The following is a 17,005-nucleotide window of genomic DNA, read 5'->3' as shown; positions in this document are numbered from 1 at the left end:
ACTAAAAGTTGTGCTATAGAAGCACAACCCCCGTTCGGAGCAACACATGCTAACTTCCAGGCAATGCTATCACCGAACAGAAACTACAGCAGATACTGATGCCTTGTCTTGTGACTCATCCATTTCGCTAGTAGTCATAAACCAGTTTATTAAAATGTTAAAATGTATTGTTTTTATTATTGTAGATGAAAAATCAGGAGTTCAAACTTCTGAGAATGGCATGAAGAGGAAAATCTAAGAATGGCTTCCACATGTTTCCCTAGAACGCTGAAAACACACCAACCATAACATGACAAGGCTGATTTTGCTGTTTGGTGATTTTGGGCTCATGTTTTAGGATTTATCTCTGATGAGGGAACTCAAAATCTGTTCAGTATTATTTTTCAAGGAACCTCATGTACAAAGATTGCATGTACTGGAGAGAAGCCTTCATGCGTTCTTGGAATTGTAATCATTGTATGTAGTGTTGAAAGAAGTTTTCTCAGCTGTGTAGTATTCTTATATACCAGTCATGGGGCAACCTTAGTATTTAATGCTCGATAGACTTCATCCAATGGGGACAAAACCTGTCTGTACCAAATATAACTGTTTTTTTAGTGTTGATGTATACATTTATTTATTTATATGAAATAACTTTCATGTTTTTTAAGTCATCACTGTAATGAAAAGGCTTACTTCTGTTTTCTTTTTTTAGCATATCAATCGGCGCTGCAGTTGGGACAGGACCCGTCGAATGACTGCCCGGATCGCCAGCGGACAATTCGGACAGTGATCCAGAAGCGTGGAAACAACGAACCAATCCTCGGAGCAGAATATCGCGCGCGAAAGATCACCATCGAGAATAGTGAGTTCACGCTAGCACTGCGTGGACCTGTGAGCAGTTGGCGCCAGGCTCGAAGACGCTTTGTTTGGTCTTCAGACACTTACCATGTTTATCATAAACTGATTTTCTCATTAGTTAGTTAAGCAACTGATAGAGGAGTACACAGTAATCAAGCAGTAATCAATGAATTCTACACCAGAAATATGGACATTTGGATGGTTGGATTGCGATGCAAGAATTACTTGATCAATGAATGAGAGTTTTCCACTAATCAATAGTGAATAAGTATCAATGTGTGTACAGAGGCAGACCTGGTGATCAATGAGGTGATGTGGCAGGACAACGGTGTGTACGTCTGTTCTGTGCAAGCTACTGGAGACACCTCTGGAGACCCCGACGAAGATGTCAAACTCATCGTTTACCGTGAGAAGCAAACGAAATGAGACGATTAAACGCATAAACGCGCGCAGTTTGTTGTAGCCACAGGCACATGTGCTCCTGTTGACGCTGCATCTTTGGGTACTCCCCAATAAGCGCTTCCTCCTCTCCTCTCAGACTGGCTGACAGTGTTGTTCATCATCATCGGAGCCCTCCTCCTGCTCCTCCTCTTCTGCATCTGCTGCTGCCAGTGCTGTCCTCAGAAATGCTGCTGCTATGTCCGCTGTCCCTGCTGCCCACAGCAGTGCTGCTGTCCTGAGAAAGGTAGGGGGCAGGCCCCATTTAGGAGAGTCGGGACTGCTCTGAACAATGTTTGTGGGCCCGTATGTTCATTGAGAGGGTTGTCTGTGTAGGTTCTCTGTCATCCAGGTGGAGGTAAATGTGTCTCTTCTTAATCTGCTGTTGTTTTATTTAGTGCAATAATCCCTCCATTTTATCCACCAGACATCAGCTGATAATACTGTCTGGGATGTTTCTCTATAGTCTAAACTAAGATACCGACTGGATTTTACTAACTCGGGCGGCTAAAGGAGAACCACAGAGCTTATTTTTATGAAATCAAGTTAGCAAGTGAAGTCTTAATGGCCATTATGCTGAAGAGATTTGATTATATCGCCAAGTTAAGGAAGACTTGACAAAGCCAGAGATTTTTACTCTGAACTACAGTGCGGTATAATTTTAATGCATGCTTAAACTGGAAAAAATTAACCATTTTGTTATTTTAATGGGTCACATTTAATCATCCTTATCTCTACAAGCTCATTTTCATTCTCGTAAGGTATAAACCAATAATCTGTTAGTCACACTGAAAATGTATATTATGCCTTAAAAGACAGTCTAAAGCCCAGCGGGTCACTCTATTGATAAATACTGTGTAGAGAGCCAAGTACTCAGAGAGGGCAATCTGTCTGTAAAACCTATTCAATGTGTCAACCTCATCTTCAGCTGTGATGCAGCATCGTATGATGAAGGAGGCCCAGAGAGCCATGGCTCCCTGGATGGGAGGTCAGCCGGTTTATGGACCAATGAGCCACAGCTCCCAGATGAACCCCCTGCTTTACGCTGGTACGCACACACATCATGCTCAGTGACCTTTAATGCCTTCAGAATACAGGATAGTATTAATCCACGTATGTCACATGACTTTGTTTTTGTTGCTCCAGGATCTCTTTCAGGCAAGAGCGTCCCCATGAAACCCATTCCCCTTCCTCCCCCTCAGTCTTCAGCTTATAGCATGCCTCCTCCCAGCACCTCCCACACCGCTGGCAACAACAGCCAGATGCTCGATTACCTGGAGAGCCAGGTTAGGGGGATGGACATGAACAGTCCTTTGCTACAGGTGTGTGATCACCTGTCATTTCAGATTTATTAAGGCCTCACAATAAGAAATCATTGTAGTGTTTTCAACGGATTGTGGGTCATGTTATTAGCTGTCAAATGTGAATTAAAATTACGACAATCTAGAGCGTATTTCCATTTAGCATTTTTATAAGCTTCCCTAGATCTAGTTTGCAAAGCAGCTTTTTTTTTTTTAGATCCAGTGTTGATAATTTTCCACAGCCTCTCCTGAAGGCAGAGTGAAAAGTTAGCCATCACAGAGACGTGTTTCCAAAACTATCCACCATCAGGCCGGCAGCTCTGAAGGAGCGTACTGACTATCTATAGTTATGTGTATTCGCTTATCTCTGTTTCCCCTTCTTCTGGTGTCTTTGTCCATCAGGCTCAGCCAGCTCCACCTCACCACATGCAGATGAACCCCCCTCCTGCCCACCACATGCAGATGAACCCCCCTCCTGCCCACCACATGCAGATGAACCCCCCTCCTGCCCACCACATGCAGATGAACCACGCTCCTGCCCACCACATGCCCAATAACATCCCATTTTCCCCTGGTCCTCCAAGCATGATTTCTGGCATTGACGAAGGCCCAGTAGAGCGTCGTATAATCACTCTTCCACCCATAAGAGAGCAGCCGGTTAGTAGAATGATGCCTCTCGCACCAAAGACCCGCCCTCCCAGTTCCAGTGAAAGCAGTCGCAGCGGGTTCGGCCGCCGTGACGACCGAGGAGCGCCAGGCAGACGTTACCCATCCCCACCCCGGTCTAGAGGGATTCCCAGGAGCTACAGTGAAGATTCTCTGGATGGGAGGAGTCGCAGCGGGGCACGAAGCGGCCTGGGCCCCCATCGCTCCCGCTCCAGGGATGACCTATTTGATAGCAGGTCCAGAGGAGACTACTCTCCTCCGGCTTCACGGCGGTCAAGAGGAGGGGAGTCCTGGAGCTCAGATGATGAGGATAGCAGCAGGAGAGGAGGGAGGAGAGGAGGAGGAGGAGGAGGAGGAGGCTGGGCCGAGTATGAACCTGGACAGAAACCAGCAGCACGAAGGAATGAACGCTTCTCTGTAAGAAACACGTTGCTTTAGTTGATAAACAGATAGATCAAGGCAAATTTATCCATTCATTTGTCATACAGACAAAAATAAAGTTGCAAGTGAAGTGAATCTAAAGTTGGTGTGTTTCTCTCAGGACAAGAGTTCTCGCAGTGGCACCAGTGTCGTCATCTGAGCCGCCCGAATGCCCTGAGCTCAGTCTCAGTGAATGTGAACACCTCACCAGAGTTGGAAGCCTATTTTTCCGGCTACTGGTAAAATGATGGTTCCATTTGTATTTATTTAATCCTGAACTTACTCTTTTAATGGCGTTTGGATAATTGAAAAGCTGCCCGGAGGAGTCATCAAGGGTCGGATTGAGCGTTTGCAATCTTGTGCAGAGTGTTCAGGCCGTCATTAGATGCTTTACAACAACAAGAACATCTGTTTAGGAGCCTGTAATGGGTTTGTTTTTGAGGAAATACTCCCCTCTGCTGGTGAAACACTTTGAGTGAACGCCTCCTGTTAGATTAATTCTAGTGTTGTCCATCCATCTAGATTTGCTGTTGATGTGAGTTGCCATGTTAAGGAGCTAGCTGGCAGCTGTTGAGGTTTCTGCTTACTCTCAAATCTATTGTAACTATTTATCACAGCTCAAAATATTTGAAACACGCCTCCTGTAAAATCCCTCTCCAGGAGTTACCTGCTGGTTATGCAAGATAATGCGCAGACAGTGTGATTCATGTAGGAACTATTGTCTTTCTCCATCACCACGCAGAAGGAAAACACCACCTTGCAGCCACTCGTGGCCAAGAGACTAAATTAGCCTAGGTTACCGTTCAGTGGTGTGAGAAAAGGTTAATATTTAGATCACTCCGTGTCTCCTCTGCAGTCATACGGTGTTGTTGAGTAAAACAAACATAGTTTCTACGTGAAAGTGATCACAACCTGCTGTGTCACCATCACATATTTGACTTTTGGGGTGATATATACCTTTAAGCTCATATAAATATATATTTTCTGTCCTGCTTATTTTAGCAGGTTTGCTTTTCTATTATTTTGAAGGAAGAACTTTCTTGATCCTCTACTCAGGTAATGTTGAAGTGATTTTTAAACCTTTGTACATAAGAAGAATGTAGTATTTATACTCTGTGCTTATAAATAACTATACATGGTGTGTAAGTACTTTGCATACTACTCATGTAGGAAATGAAGTAATGTCAAAAATCTATCCAGGTTGATTTTTCTCTATAAAGTGTGGTTGTCAACGCTATGAAAATGATTTTTTTTTTTTTTTAGTGCACTGTAAATTTACTTACGTTCTTTTTCCCTTCTATCATGGTTTACTGGGAAAAAATACACATTTGAATGAAATCACATTCAACTAAAACTGCCAACTTGCAGGATGTTCTGCTGATATTTTTAAAAACTTGTGTTCTTTCTTATTGTTTGGACAGTACTGTATACAGATTGTTTGTCTATCAATACTGATAATAAAAAAATTACCTTTTAGGGATAACAGAATTCTTGCTTGTTCTTATTCCCATTTTAACTGAGTTGCATAATAATTTTGCAGTTTCGGTGCTGATGCAAATACAAATTCAGATCCACCGCAAAAAATGTTTTCCGTAAAATATGTGTGGGTTTGATTTTAATGGGGCTTTCAGGGGCTGTCGGGCATGTTCGCTCCACAGAAGAAGGTGGCAGTAATGAACATACAAGTGGACGCCAACCGCATTACCGTAAGAGAAGAAGAAGACGAAGCGCCAGCGGCCATGAGTCGCGCGTTGATGACGTTTTGGAGAGGTGGTGCAGTTCTGCCACGTCGGTCTGTGTGCAACGCATTTAACAGTTCTCCTGTTGCTCTCGGAGTCCGTGTCTAACTTTTGAGGGCCTTTAACACTCTCAGATATCGAACCGAACCCTCGAGTGACGCCGGTGCCGCCGCAGCTCGTCGCCATATCGGTGCAGCCCCGGGTCCATTTAAGTTGGAAGGCGGAGAAATGTTCGGCGCTGTCTGGACTCGTCGGGCTGGAAGCCGCACAACTGACTGATGTATCCTCCTCGCTCGCTTCACCCTCCGTATGTTGTCGATGTGTGAGTAACTTGAGGCCTTTATGAGACACAAGCTTTCACCCAGCTGCAGCCTACTAGCTACTAATAGAGATGGTGAAGCTGCCTAATGTAGCGTTCAGAATGGGCAGCTTTAGTGCATATAGTGAAATAATAAAAAAAACAAGTCATCCTCCAAGGGAGAAACACCCCCCTCACCCCCAAAAGAAAAATAACATTCAATCAACATGGCTGCTCAAACACTTTTTAGAAGGCCTTGTGGTGAGATGGGAATTAGGAACGTGTTGCAACTTCCCTAAAATGACAAAACACCATCCTAGAAACCCTCCGTTGTAGTTGATGTCTCTCTCTCGGTTCCTGTTTTCACAGTCAAAGTGTGAGCGAGGGAGTTCGTTTAGTTTCTGGTTGTTTCTGTGGTGTGATGTTGTTAATAGCACGCTTGAGGCTGCAGCGTTAGTGTAACACCGTCTCCATCAGGCCGTCTGAGCTGAAATAGAACAGGTGGGCTGGTCGCTGCCTCGCCTTTGCCTTTCACTGCTGGAGCCGGTTATTACTGGCTGAAGTTGTTTCCTGGTTTTATAAATGCACAGCTATGATTGCTCACGCCACTTTGTTTTCATTACAGGGTAATCTGGGTCTTATTTTTCCTAGTTAACCCATTATTTGTTCCCCCCCCCCCCCCCCCAGCCACCTGCAGAGAGCATGTCAGTTATTCATTATTTAATTGAGTAATTGATCGGTTACAGAATCTGAATTGTTAATTGATTCATCTCTTAGGTCACTTTTCCAACAATGGAGGTAAATATTTATGTTCTAGTATTTCCCTTATTAAGGTTTCAGTCTCGTATGATTATAATGATAATGGAGCTTGGGTCAAATAAGTGTATTGAATGATTGATTAATATTCAATTATTGATTTTTATTATGAATGCACCTAAAATGTCAACCAACACAGAGATTAGGCCGAAATGCTTCTGTTTACATGCCTTGCTGGAGCAGGAGTCCAAAACAGTCCAATTTGTAATGATGAAACAAAAAATATCGAAGCCATGTAAAGCCACGTTTTCCTTAAGCCTTGTGGACGGTTGCATTTAATCCCCACCTTCCTCTGCTCTCAGAGCAGGGACTCATCTTTAGTACATCAGCTGCAATCTGATCCAACATGAAGGTGATCGATTCAGTATTTATTAATTGTAGGGCTGGAGTAGAACTTGTAGAACTTCACTGAGCTAACCCCAACACAAATACCTCAGTATGTTTACTCTGGAATTAATGAGTGATTATATATTCCTCTTGTCAGTCGCACTTGGAATTTGTCACTGCCTCCAGGAGACTGTTTCCTAATCTGAGTTTCAACAGACGGCCTGCATGCGAACAGGCCCAGCACTGAGGCGCTGTTTGCTTTACTGAGCAATAGATTGACAGCAGCCAGGATTGTAGTCACAGAAAATGCTCTGAGATATTTCTGTTCTGTGGCTGACGTGGTCGGACCATTTCTAATGTGTGAAACATCCACAGGGTAAGAGAAATACGACTGTTGCAGTCGGTGGACAACTTATTAGTTACACTTAAAGAAAGGGAATAAAGATATTCTCATTCAGTCTAAAACATTCCTGAACTATTGCCCTTCATCATGGAGGCTGCTGATGAAATGAGTGTTCATTCAGTTCAATTTTAGTACCTTCAGATTGTGATTTCTATCAGTTTCTGTATCAAGTTGAGACTAAATGCTTTAAAACAACAACAAAATACACCCTTAAAGACATTTTAGCTGAATGTACAGAACAAGGAAGGGCACTTCACTGTTATTAAGAATCAAGTATTTGTAGTTGCTGTATTAAAACATGAAATAAATGGAAATTCACGGCAAACAAAAAAAGTTGAAGGCTGTCTCACAAAGCCAGCGTTGTTTTCATGAATAACATCTACCAAGTAAATGAATCATTAGAGGAGATGCACCCACCCACCCTTACTGATGATGCACTATGGGAAACCTGCCAGGGATTAAATGGTCAATCAATGTAAGTATGATGGAATAAAGATGTTTCTTTATTCTTCATTACATTTAAGGGCTTGAAGAGCTTCTTTTCATTAATGGTACAGTTCGGTATGCCATAAAGCCAGAACCCGAGACGGGCAGGGGACTGGTGGCACTGTTGGGCTGTCACCATAGTAGCGTTATTACGTTATGCCGAGCAGAGGTATGCACTGTCTGAATGCTCTTTTGTTTTGGATTATTAACAGGATTATGCGAAAACCATTGAATGGATTTGCATGAAAGTTTGTGGATAAGTGTTGGGACGGATTAGACCCCATGAGATTTGTGTGGAATAAAAAATAAATCAATTCTGGATCCATGCAATCTTCCCGATGAGCATCACATTTCAGAATATTCACATTAAAGCTTGACGAAGGTGATGCGACCTTTCTGAGCTATGTGCCAAAAAAAACGTGAATTCCTTCGGCTATATAATTTCCACATTTTGACAAGTCGGGCCTCTGATTTGGTTGTACCACTGACAAATAAGTTGAAAATAAAAAAATAAATAAAACATTTAACTCTCACAAAGTCCAGTACGTTTAATTTCAATGCCCCCCCCCCCTCGGATTCAACGTTGCTATGCCGATTGAATCGATCTGACGTTTCTTCTTCTGACTCGAGTTGTGTTTCTATCTCTTCCGCAGTGGCCTCGCTGAATGTGGTGGCTCTCTGAGCAGAACGACAGGAGTCCCAGCTGCTGTCAGTTGGTTGGCGGTGTCCGTGGTTGCCACGGTAGCTGGTGACCATGCCAGGAGGTCGCAGGGGTCCCAGCAGACAGCAGCTAAGTCGCTCTGCACTGCCTTCCCTGCAGACTCTTGTTGGAAGCAACCTCGGCAATGGGACGGGCCTAAGGAACAGGTAAAGCCATGCATGTATTTGGGAGTTTGAAGTTACCTGAATTGAGCTGAATAGTTATAAACCGCCTCCATTTGAATTTTAATTTGAATGTCAAACATTCTCTGGCTATCTTGTTTTATTCCTGTGTTTTGTTATAAACAGAAGAGAACACCAACTTGTGTTTTGACAGTGATTTAGCTGTTTTAGCAATTGTTTGACGTTCATCTCTCAAAATGTGTAAAAGTGAGACGAGGTCAGCTGGCTTGAGTTTTGAGGTAGAAATCGTGATCGCCATAAACACTCTCTTCTTCACAGAAAATTATTTTCTTGTGCATTTAGAATTTATTTCGCCCTCTTTCAGGAATAGTAATTCTGTGGGTCTGTCTGCCCCCCCGCTGTCGGCGCTCATTACACCGGAGCCGGTCCGGCATTCAAGGATCCCTGAGCTGCCATTGGACAGCAGCCTGCTGTTTGAGTTCCTGCTCTTCCTGTATTTGCTGGTGGCCTTGTTCGTCCAGTACATAAACATCTACAGAACAGTCTGGTGGTATCCGTACAGCCACCCCGCCGCCTCTACCTCTCTTGTAAGAAACCTCAACAGCAGATTCCTTCTAAGTGTGATTAAATGTGAACTTTGGAAATGTGTCTGTGGAAAACTGAGGATAAAATCTGCTCTGCTCCTCAGAACTTTCACCTAATGGACTATCACCTGGCCATCTTCATTACAGTCATGCTTGCCAGGAGGCTCGTTTGGACAATAGTTTCCGAGGTAAACACTCGGGCCTGCCATCTGACGAGAGTGACGATGCCGCAGCCTCTCCTGTAGCTTGAGTTTCGATCCATCTCTTCCAGGTGTCTCAGAGCAGCGGCGGATCGCTGCTCCGCTACGTGGTTCTGATTGCAGCTCGCCTCAGCCTGCTGACCATGTGTGGGTGGGTGCTCTGCTGGACGCTGGTCAACCTTTGCAAGAACCATTCTGTCCTCAACCTGCTCTTCCTGGGCTACCCGTGAGTTTCTGTGTTTGTGTCTCGAGCCACACTAGAGCCGGGGGGGTTTTATCGAATATACTCTATCGCGGGTTGTTCCACATGAGATGTATGAAGCGATCACATCCGGACCATGGAGTACAAATTGCTAACGTAAATGTTTTAACCCCCGCCTATCCGTAAATCTGTCCTGCACGCATACATGTTTTTGGATTTTTACGAGTTACTAAGGCGTTCATTGAAGATGGAGGCGGATGACTTGGTCTCCTGGTCTCTCAGCCCTGTTTCCTCTCTGGAATACGTGCGACAGCAGAGCTCCTAGGGTCATTAGAACTCAAACTCCTCCACCACGTTAAGGTGATGGTTCCAGGAGGAACTCTCACCATTAAACATGTTTATGATATGCTGATCTGTCCCTTTATCTCCCCCTTCATCCATCCCAGATTTGGAGTGTACGTCCCACTTTGCTGTTTCCATCAGGAGGGCGGGAAAAGCCAAACGGCGCCGGTAGACTGCGATTACCCGGCCGACCACCAGCAGGCCGAACTCGCAGAGAGCCCGTTATTTCGCCCACGTGACTTCCTCTTCCTGTTACGAGAGAACCTCAGAGAGCAGTTTTCCAGCCCCGCACACATGCCTGTTCACACGTGCCCTCCACACACACACTCGCACACGCCAGAGCTGATCCGAGCCGAGGTGGAGGAGCTGAAGAGCGACTTCAATCGGCGAATCAAGGAAGTGCTGTTCAACTCTTTGTTCAGCGCTTACTATGTAGCCTTCCTGCCGCTCTGCTTTGTCAAGGTCGGTATCGGACCCTTATTTGTCCTCACGATTTAGTTGTTAAGCTTCTTGAACATTTTTTCTAAAATGCATTATTGACACTGAGCTTTGTGTCCATAGAGCACCCAATACTATGACATGCGCTGGTCATGTGAGCATCTGATTATGGTGTGGATCAATGCATTTGTGATGCTGATGAGTCAGCTGCTGCCCCCCAGCTACTGCGACCTGCTTCACCGCTCCGCGGCTCACTTGGGCCGCTGGCAGAAACTGGAGCACGGCTCATACAGCAATGCACCGCAGCATGTGTGAGTCCATGTTTTTAAACCCTAAACTTCAACTCTGAATAGCTTGTGAGTAAGTTCGGTGTTGAATTTTTTTTTTCCTCCCCCAGGTGGTCAGAAAGTACCGTTTGGCCTCAGGGGGTGTTGGTACGACACAGTCGGTGTCTGTACAAGGCAGTCGGGACCTATAATGTCGCTCTGCCCTCTGATGTTTCCCATGCAAGGTTTTATGTGAGTATTTATGGATTCTGTCTTGGTGACAGTGAGTGCAGCGTCTACATTATTCACTTGGCCCAAATAGTGAATGACGATGTAAAACAAACGCACACGCACGTGTTATGTTTTATGACGTGTCGCCGTTGCTTTACGAAGCAATGGCGTGTCGGGAGAAAGAGTTTTGAGTTCTTGCTAAGCAGGTCGGCTCTCCCTAAGGTCAAGCACCAGACTGAGGAGGCTTTGATAACCTTTTTTGTTTTCAAATAGTGTACATCAAATTGATTTGAGCAGAAATGGACACTTTTAATAATTGAAACCAAATGGAAGGCTGTCATCATAAGGGGCGTAAAACTGTCGGTTCTGTCGGTTCAGATGTCCTCTGTGCGTTCTAATAGTTTTCTTTCTGGATCCTTTCCTCAGTTCCTGTTCCACAAGCCATTGCGGATCCTGAACCTGCTGATTTGGATCGAGTCCAGCGTGGTTTTATACCAGTTATACTCTCTGCTGCGCTCTGAGCGCTGGAACCACACTTTGTCCCTGGGCCTTATTCTCTGCTGCAACTACTACGTCCTTTTTAAACTGCTCCGAGACCGCATTGTACTAGGCAAAGCCTACTCCTACCCTCTGTCCTCCAACAGCTTGGGACTCAAGTCACAATAAAGGTAGTTCACAGTGAGGCCTCATCTACGAACTCTGGACGTGGAGAGCAGATGAGTGGAGGTCTGCTGAATCTATAGGGGGGGGGGGGGGGGGGTAATGCTCACACTTGGAAGTTGAGGGACAGACTGTGAACTCATAATCATATTTTGATACGGTTCTATTTTTAATGCAATGTTTATATACCTATTTAAAAGAATATTTTTATTTTGTATACTATTTCAAAGTTACGCTGGGCATTACCCGCTGACGACTTAAGCATGTTTTTATGTTGTTGCTAGGCGACAGAAGTCGGGGAATGCCAAGAGGTGACTTTCACCAAAGATATTTTAATTGCAGGTGACCAATCACGGACTTCCGACAGTCAGTTCATTGAGAGAGCGATTCAGAGCAGTGGGAAAAGTTGTGCCTGCATGAACGGTGCACAATAAGGCTTCATCTGTCATTTATGAAGCAACATATCAGCAATTTGGGAAAATACGACTTAAATGAGGCCACAGTATACATTTAGAGGGCTGATATTTTAAAGGCTGATATTTCTCCATCGTTTAATGTGATCCAAAACGGTTGCAGGGGATCAACCGTCTATTCAGTATGCCACTGGCAGCTTCATCTTCGGTGGGTAAATATGAGTTGAAAGATTCTCATATCAAAGTTGACCCAGAAAGAAAACAAATGTATTTACTGCAAGTTGCAACTTTCGTTTTTTAACCATCAAATGGAGTAAAACTCTCCTACAGTCTACAGGTACTTGTTTCCACTGCCGCGGTAGAGAACCCTGTCTCGGTTGTTTTATTCTTCTCACTGTAGACTGCTGGAGGGCAGTTTCTGCATCCACATTTACACACAGCCACAACTAAGTGAGACGAGTTTTGCGATGCCGTTGGTGTTCACTTTCGAAGCATGCCTAGAAATGCCACCGATTGGCCCTGGGTGCTATTATCTTGCCCTACCTCCCGACACTGGGACCGGCTATAAGAGAACCTCAATGGTATCTAACCCACATTTAAGATACATTGGACTCTACGATTCATATACTGATTTTTTTTTTTAAATGTCTCCTAGTAAAAGTTAATTTCGTCCACGTTTGATGCCTGAATGCTTTTACCACAATACGATTGAAGACGGCTTCAATATAGGTAGCTGAAAGAATGTTAGTAACAATAAAGATTATTGTTGGTACTTCCCGGGAACTAAGCCTCCTCCCGCTGCACATTTATCATTCTAATCCCATTTGGATGGGAATTTTTACTGCAGAGGTTTCATGGTTTCAATGCAGCTACAACTAGAAGGGAAATGCAATGATCACCTCATTACTGCTTCTGATATTCTCAGTTACCAGTATGGCGTTACAAACAGGCTGCCATGCATGTTTCCTGTTGTCATTGAACTCATCGTCAGGTAATCAGATTTGATTTCAACAGAAGACTATCTGAAACTCGATATTTGCCATTCTCTCGTTAGTTCCACTTTGACTATAGTTCAGTCAGGTTTCAGGCTCAGCGTTAACAATCTGCTCTGGAAAGCACACTAGAGAGGAATCGTGCCTCTGGATCACCGGAAGAAGTGTGAGGAAGCTTTTATTATACACATGCTTATTGTTCAGCTTGGTCTTCGGACACAGCCTTAGATCATCACCTTGGTGCTTATGTCTTGTTTGCAGCCATTTTCTCAAACCTTTGAACTGAATGTTGTTGCCACAGACGCTGAAATGTCATTGGTTCATTTGGTATACTTTAATGTGACCATAAAAGGAAATGTGATGTTTTAATGTTTGCTTTGATTCATCTTTTTGTGGCTTTGTTTACTTGAATGTAAAAGCTTGGCTCGACTGCACACTGTATCAGCTCTGTCTTTCTGGCTGACTGAAACCCATAATAACCCACAAGTATGACGAACGAGGCCCCCCCAAATGATACGTAGCCCTCCCGTAGCCTACGTGAGCGTTGAAGACAGATAATCTGAAGCTGCGGACGTCACTGTGTCCTATTCTACAAATTCTAAATTTGACTCACGGAGGTTTGTCCCCTACAGTGCGTGCCATATCGCAGGACGCGCTTTCATACTGCTGGTTCAACCCATCAGTAATGCAGTCCTGCTGACAAAGTCTGAGGAGCTGGTTTTCATGTTTCGTCTCTTTACAGTATTCAGTTTCTCCATTGCATTTCTGACCAGGATTGACATTTTAAAATAAAACGAGGATGTTGGAAGAAACTAAATATTCTTGTGTGTGTGTGTGTAATAGTGGGATGAACAAACTCGAAAGAAACATGGGAGACAATTGTTTAATGAGAAGCATCTCTTGTTACAATTTGTTTTTATTAAAAACTCCCCTTTTCTGAAATCTGCAATCTGGCACTTGACAAAGACTGTAGGCCTGTATACAGTATTGTTGGCCCATCTTGCCATTATTTGCATGTCTATGGGCTGTGTGTGTGTGCGTGTGCGTGCGCGCGCGCGCTCATGCGCTGGCCTGCATGTGTGTTCATATATCGAGTGTAAAAAATGTCCCCACTGCGGATTAGTGAAGTATTCTGATAAATCTGAAATCATCTTCCTTTAACACCTGTAGTGTTTTACCTTTACCACCAGAGGGAGGTAGGTATTTAAGTATAACATTCAATAAAACTGGTAATCAGAAACATTGGCAATCATGTAATAGTTGTGTAAGACAAGCTCCACTGAGCTTCTATTATAGCCCGGGTGCTTTATAAAGGTAAGGATCGGTAGACAGCTTTGGTAACTGACTTGTACATTCATCCACAATACTCATTTCAGTTGGGGGAATTAAAACACATGGCAAGAACTTGAATAGTGCAATCATTAGTATTACTACAATTAAAATGAGCTATTTTATGGTTAAACAGTTCTCCTCATTGTCATCAGGTGGCCTGTTGCTCCAAAACATTTTGCATCAGTCCATATTCCAGAACTGATCTTCCTGGTCCCTTGTTATCCAGATACAATGTATCAGGAGGCAGATAAACCTGCTTTGGTTCAAACACATATGACCTGTTTCCTCACCCATGTAAGTTGTTTACAATTAGAATTGGAAGTAAAGATGCAAACTCGGCATAAATGAACTAAGACTGTCCTGTTTACACAAATTAGTTTCATTACTTGATTTGTGTCTCATTTTCATTGCTGGAATGGAACATGAAACAAAACGTCATCTTTTGTCAGCGGTTGCATCAGTGGTACAAATACTGGGATGACTCTGCCCCAATACTGCAGTATAATGTATAATGGAATACATGCGTCGACCCCAGACTCCACCTTTTCCTCATCCTTCTCGGCAGTCCATGAAATTTCCTTTTATCCAGTAGCAGATCTGAGCATATTTGAGAGGCGTGATTCTCACGGCTACATTGAACTCCTGGGATGCCCCTTGTCGCTCCACCCACTGATGCCCAGAAAACACACCGATCACTTTACGTTCCCAGCGTCTGCGGCGGCCATCCCACATCCGGGCGTAGACCCCCGACCCGCTGGCACCGGGCTGTGCATCACAGTGCTGGTACAGCAGGTCTGACGTCTCCTCGCCAGCCCGACAGAAGCGATACACCAGCTGGCCTGGACGATCATTATCGAATCCTGAGAAGTGGACTCGTCGGCCAGGCAACCGCTGAGCCGGGGGACTAACCCCTAACTTCATGTGGCGCCGTTTGTGAGGTTTCTTTAGTTCAAGCAAAGCATAATCATAGTCCATTCCAATGTCATTAGCGTTCCCTTTTATCCATCCTTTAGGAACATGGGTCCGCTTGGCTCTGATCCACTGGAACTTCATTTTACCGTTTGTTGGTGGGCTATAAGGGGCAGGACCCCCTTCAACGTGGTTGGTAAAGGTGTTGGGAAGGTAAGGGGTAGACACGTGTGCATCTCGTTGCTTTGGTTTTAGAAACCCAACCCGAAGCTTCTGCGCTCCTTTCACATAGTTCTTGCCATCATGGACACAATGAGCAGCTGTGAGGACATGCCGGTCCCCAACCAATGTACCAGAGCACCCGGTGGACAGTTTGACTGACACTGAGAATGGGTATTGAAGCAGGAAGTTCTGTCCCGCAATGCTAAAGCGTCCGTCGTGGCCGAAAATCTCTCTTTTTCTTCTGGCATGTGGCCGCTCGGCCTTCCCAGATGGCCCCGGAGCGTAGGCTGGAATGGTGTTTGAACTGGGGTTGTAACCATAGATCCCAATGGCAGTCTCGGTTAGCTGACCGTTAGAGTGGAGCGTCTCATAGGCCAGAAGACGCTGCAGGTCCCAGTAACTCGGACGAGGGGCTCTCTTGTGGCATTCCGGGTCACAGTGGGAGCTGACCTCCAAGCGAGCTGGAGACAGGAAGTCAGGGGCTGGTTGATCCTTTGTCTGCTGTGGGAGGACCACAGGGACACGCTGGAGAACCCACTGGGGACGGGAGGAGGACAAAGCAAGGGGAAGGAAGAGGAGAAGGAGGAGGGAGGTAAACCTGTGGACGTACAGAAGAACAGGTCAGGCCAACCTGTTTGAAGATGAGGTGTGATTCACCGGAGGGCTTGAATCATTCGCTGACAGTCGGAAAAACAGCCCGCAAGTGGGTTTTTACTCCATGTGACCGGATGTCTGGATCTCTCTGTCTGGAGGAAGATAGACTTCATTCCTAAAACCAACGTCATGGATTTAAAATGACGTGCATGGGAGTCGAGGGAAGGCACTCCAGCTTTATATCTGCACTGGAATTCGGCAGCTCTGTTTTTAATGTACATTTTAAAGACAGATAAGAACAGGAAAAGTCACAAAGTGTCCAGAAGGAATGTCCTTGAGCCAGAGTGGCCAAATCATATAATATAATAATATGTTGTTATACTGAAGACGGATGATTTTTTGCAATGGCTGATATATTGTATAATTTGTTATCATATAGTATGAATCGTCTCGCTATTCCACTCCACACAAAAGGAGTTACAGAAAGTAGTGCAGAGACAAGTCTCTTGTTAATGAACTCTTTAGAATGGCATTTCTTTCTTTTGCACACAGTTATTAAAACGACAAATTGACATTCTTGTTTTAAGGAGAATTACTAATAACAAAGTATTGCTGATTATTTTCCTGCATTACTAAAGCGTTCACGGTGAACATGCTGCGCCCTCTTCGTCTTGTGCAGGATTCACAGACTTTTCATAACTCCTATGACCTCCGTTACGCACGGATGAAGCTGACGCGCTGCCGGCGGGGACTTACCGCGGGAGCGCAGCCCGGGAGCGCATGGCTTGGCTTCCTTCTGCAGCAGGTGAGCGCTGACTATAGAACACTTGAGGGGGCGAAACCCCCTCAAATCAGACGTGGCAGAGTCCGAGCTGGGAGTTTAGCTGCTGCGAGACGGGACTTCTCCGCTCTTCTCCAGGAGCTGGCGGCTTTATTTCATTGGCGACGGTGCGGAGTCCGACAAATGATGGAGAGCTGAGGAGGAGGAGGAGGAGGAGGAGGAGGTCCGCATTCCCGGCGTCCCGCCTGCCAAATGGGATACA

General features: G+C 44.9%; 3 protein-coding genes across 3 annotated transcripts; 2 read left to right on the top strand and 1 right to left on the bottom strand.

The window, feature by feature from the left end:
* The first annotated feature begins 289 nt into the window (after nucleotides 1-289).
* Nucleotides 290-5,139, top strand: LOC137896098 (immunoglobulin-like domain-containing receptor 1). Its single transcript, XM_068741629.1, has 8 exons — nucleotides 290-314; nucleotides 695-844; nucleotides 1,127-1,246; nucleotides 1,379-1,525; nucleotides 2,207-2,326; nucleotides 2,425-2,600; nucleotides 3,042-3,662; nucleotides 3,787-5,139. The coding sequence occupies exons 1-8, from the start codon at nucleotides 290-292 to the stop codon at nucleotides 3,823-3,825; spliced, it is 1,398 nt and encodes a 465-aa protein (XP_068597730.1). The 3' UTR covers nucleotides 3,826-5,139.
* Nucleotides 5,140-8,488: 3,349 nt separating this feature from the next.
* Nucleotides 8,489-11,506, top strand: tmem39a (transmembrane protein 39A). Its single transcript, XM_068738895.1, has 8 exons — nucleotides 8,489-8,601; nucleotides 8,942-9,164; nucleotides 9,266-9,349; nucleotides 9,433-9,587; nucleotides 10,010-10,367; nucleotides 10,467-10,654; nucleotides 10,741-10,861; nucleotides 11,267-11,506. Exons 1-8 carry the CDS (start codon nucleotides 8,489-8,491, stop codon nucleotides 11,504-11,506), a joined length of 1,482 nt encoding a protein of 493 aa, XP_068594996.1.
* Nucleotides 11,507-14,786: 3,280 nt separating this feature from the next.
* LOC137897178 (serine protease 23-like) lies at nucleotides 14,787-16,744 on the bottom strand. Its single transcript, XM_068741863.1, has 2 exons — nucleotides 16,719-16,744; nucleotides 14,787-15,966 (listed from the first exon to the last, which is right to left on the bottom strand). The coding sequence occupies exons 1-2, from the start codon at nucleotides 16,742-16,744 to the stop codon at nucleotides 14,787-14,789; spliced, it is 1,206 nt and encodes a 401-aa protein (XP_068597964.1).
* Nucleotides 16,745-17,005: the final 261 nt, after the last annotated feature.

The sequence above is a fragment of the Brachionichthys hirsutus genome, chromosome 1 (genome assembly GCF_040956055.1).
Source record: "Brachionichthys hirsutus isolate HB-005 chromosome 1, CSIRO-AGI_Bhir_v1, whole genome shotgun sequence".
Taxonomy (NCBI): domain Eukaryota; kingdom Metazoa; phylum Chordata; class Actinopteri; order Lophiiformes; family Brachionichthyidae; genus Brachionichthys; species Brachionichthys hirsutus.
This window is presented reverse-complemented; position numbering and strand designations above follow the sequence as displayed.

Excerpts from the sequence above, each read along its gene's own strand:
- LOC137896098 (XM_068741629.1), top strand. The coding sequence starts at position 290 with ATGACAAGGCTGATTTTGCTGTTTG. Across the intron at positions 315-694 it reads AAGGCTGATTTTGCTGTTTG|CATATCAATCGGCGCTGCAG; the intron begins GTGATTTTGGGC and ends TTCTTTTTTTAG. Across the intron at positions 1,526-2,206 it reads GTGCTGCTGTCCTGAGAAAG|CTGTGATGCAGCATCGTATG; the intron begins GTAGGGGGCAGG and ends CCTCATCTTCAG.
- tmem39a (XM_068738895.1), top strand. The coding sequence starts at position 8,489 with ATGCCAGGAGGTCGCAGGGGTCCCAGCAGACAGCAGCTAAGTCGCTCT. Across the intron at positions 9,165-9,265 it reads CCGCCGCCTCTACCTCTCTT|AACTTTCACCTAATGGACTA; the intron begins GTAAGAAACCTC and ends TCTGCTCCTCAG. Across the intron at positions 10,368-10,466 it reads TGCCGCTCTGCTTTGTCAAG|AGCACCCAATACTATGACAT; the intron begins GTCGGTATCGGA and ends TTGTGTCCATAG.
- LOC137897178 (XM_068741863.1), bottom strand. The coding sequence starts at position 16,744 with ATGCGCTCCCGGGCTGCGCTCCCGCG. Across the intron at positions 15,967-16,718 it reads TCCCGGGCTGCGCTCCCGCG|GTTTACCTCCCTCCTCCTTC; the intron begins GTAAGTCCCCGC and ends GTACGTCCACAG.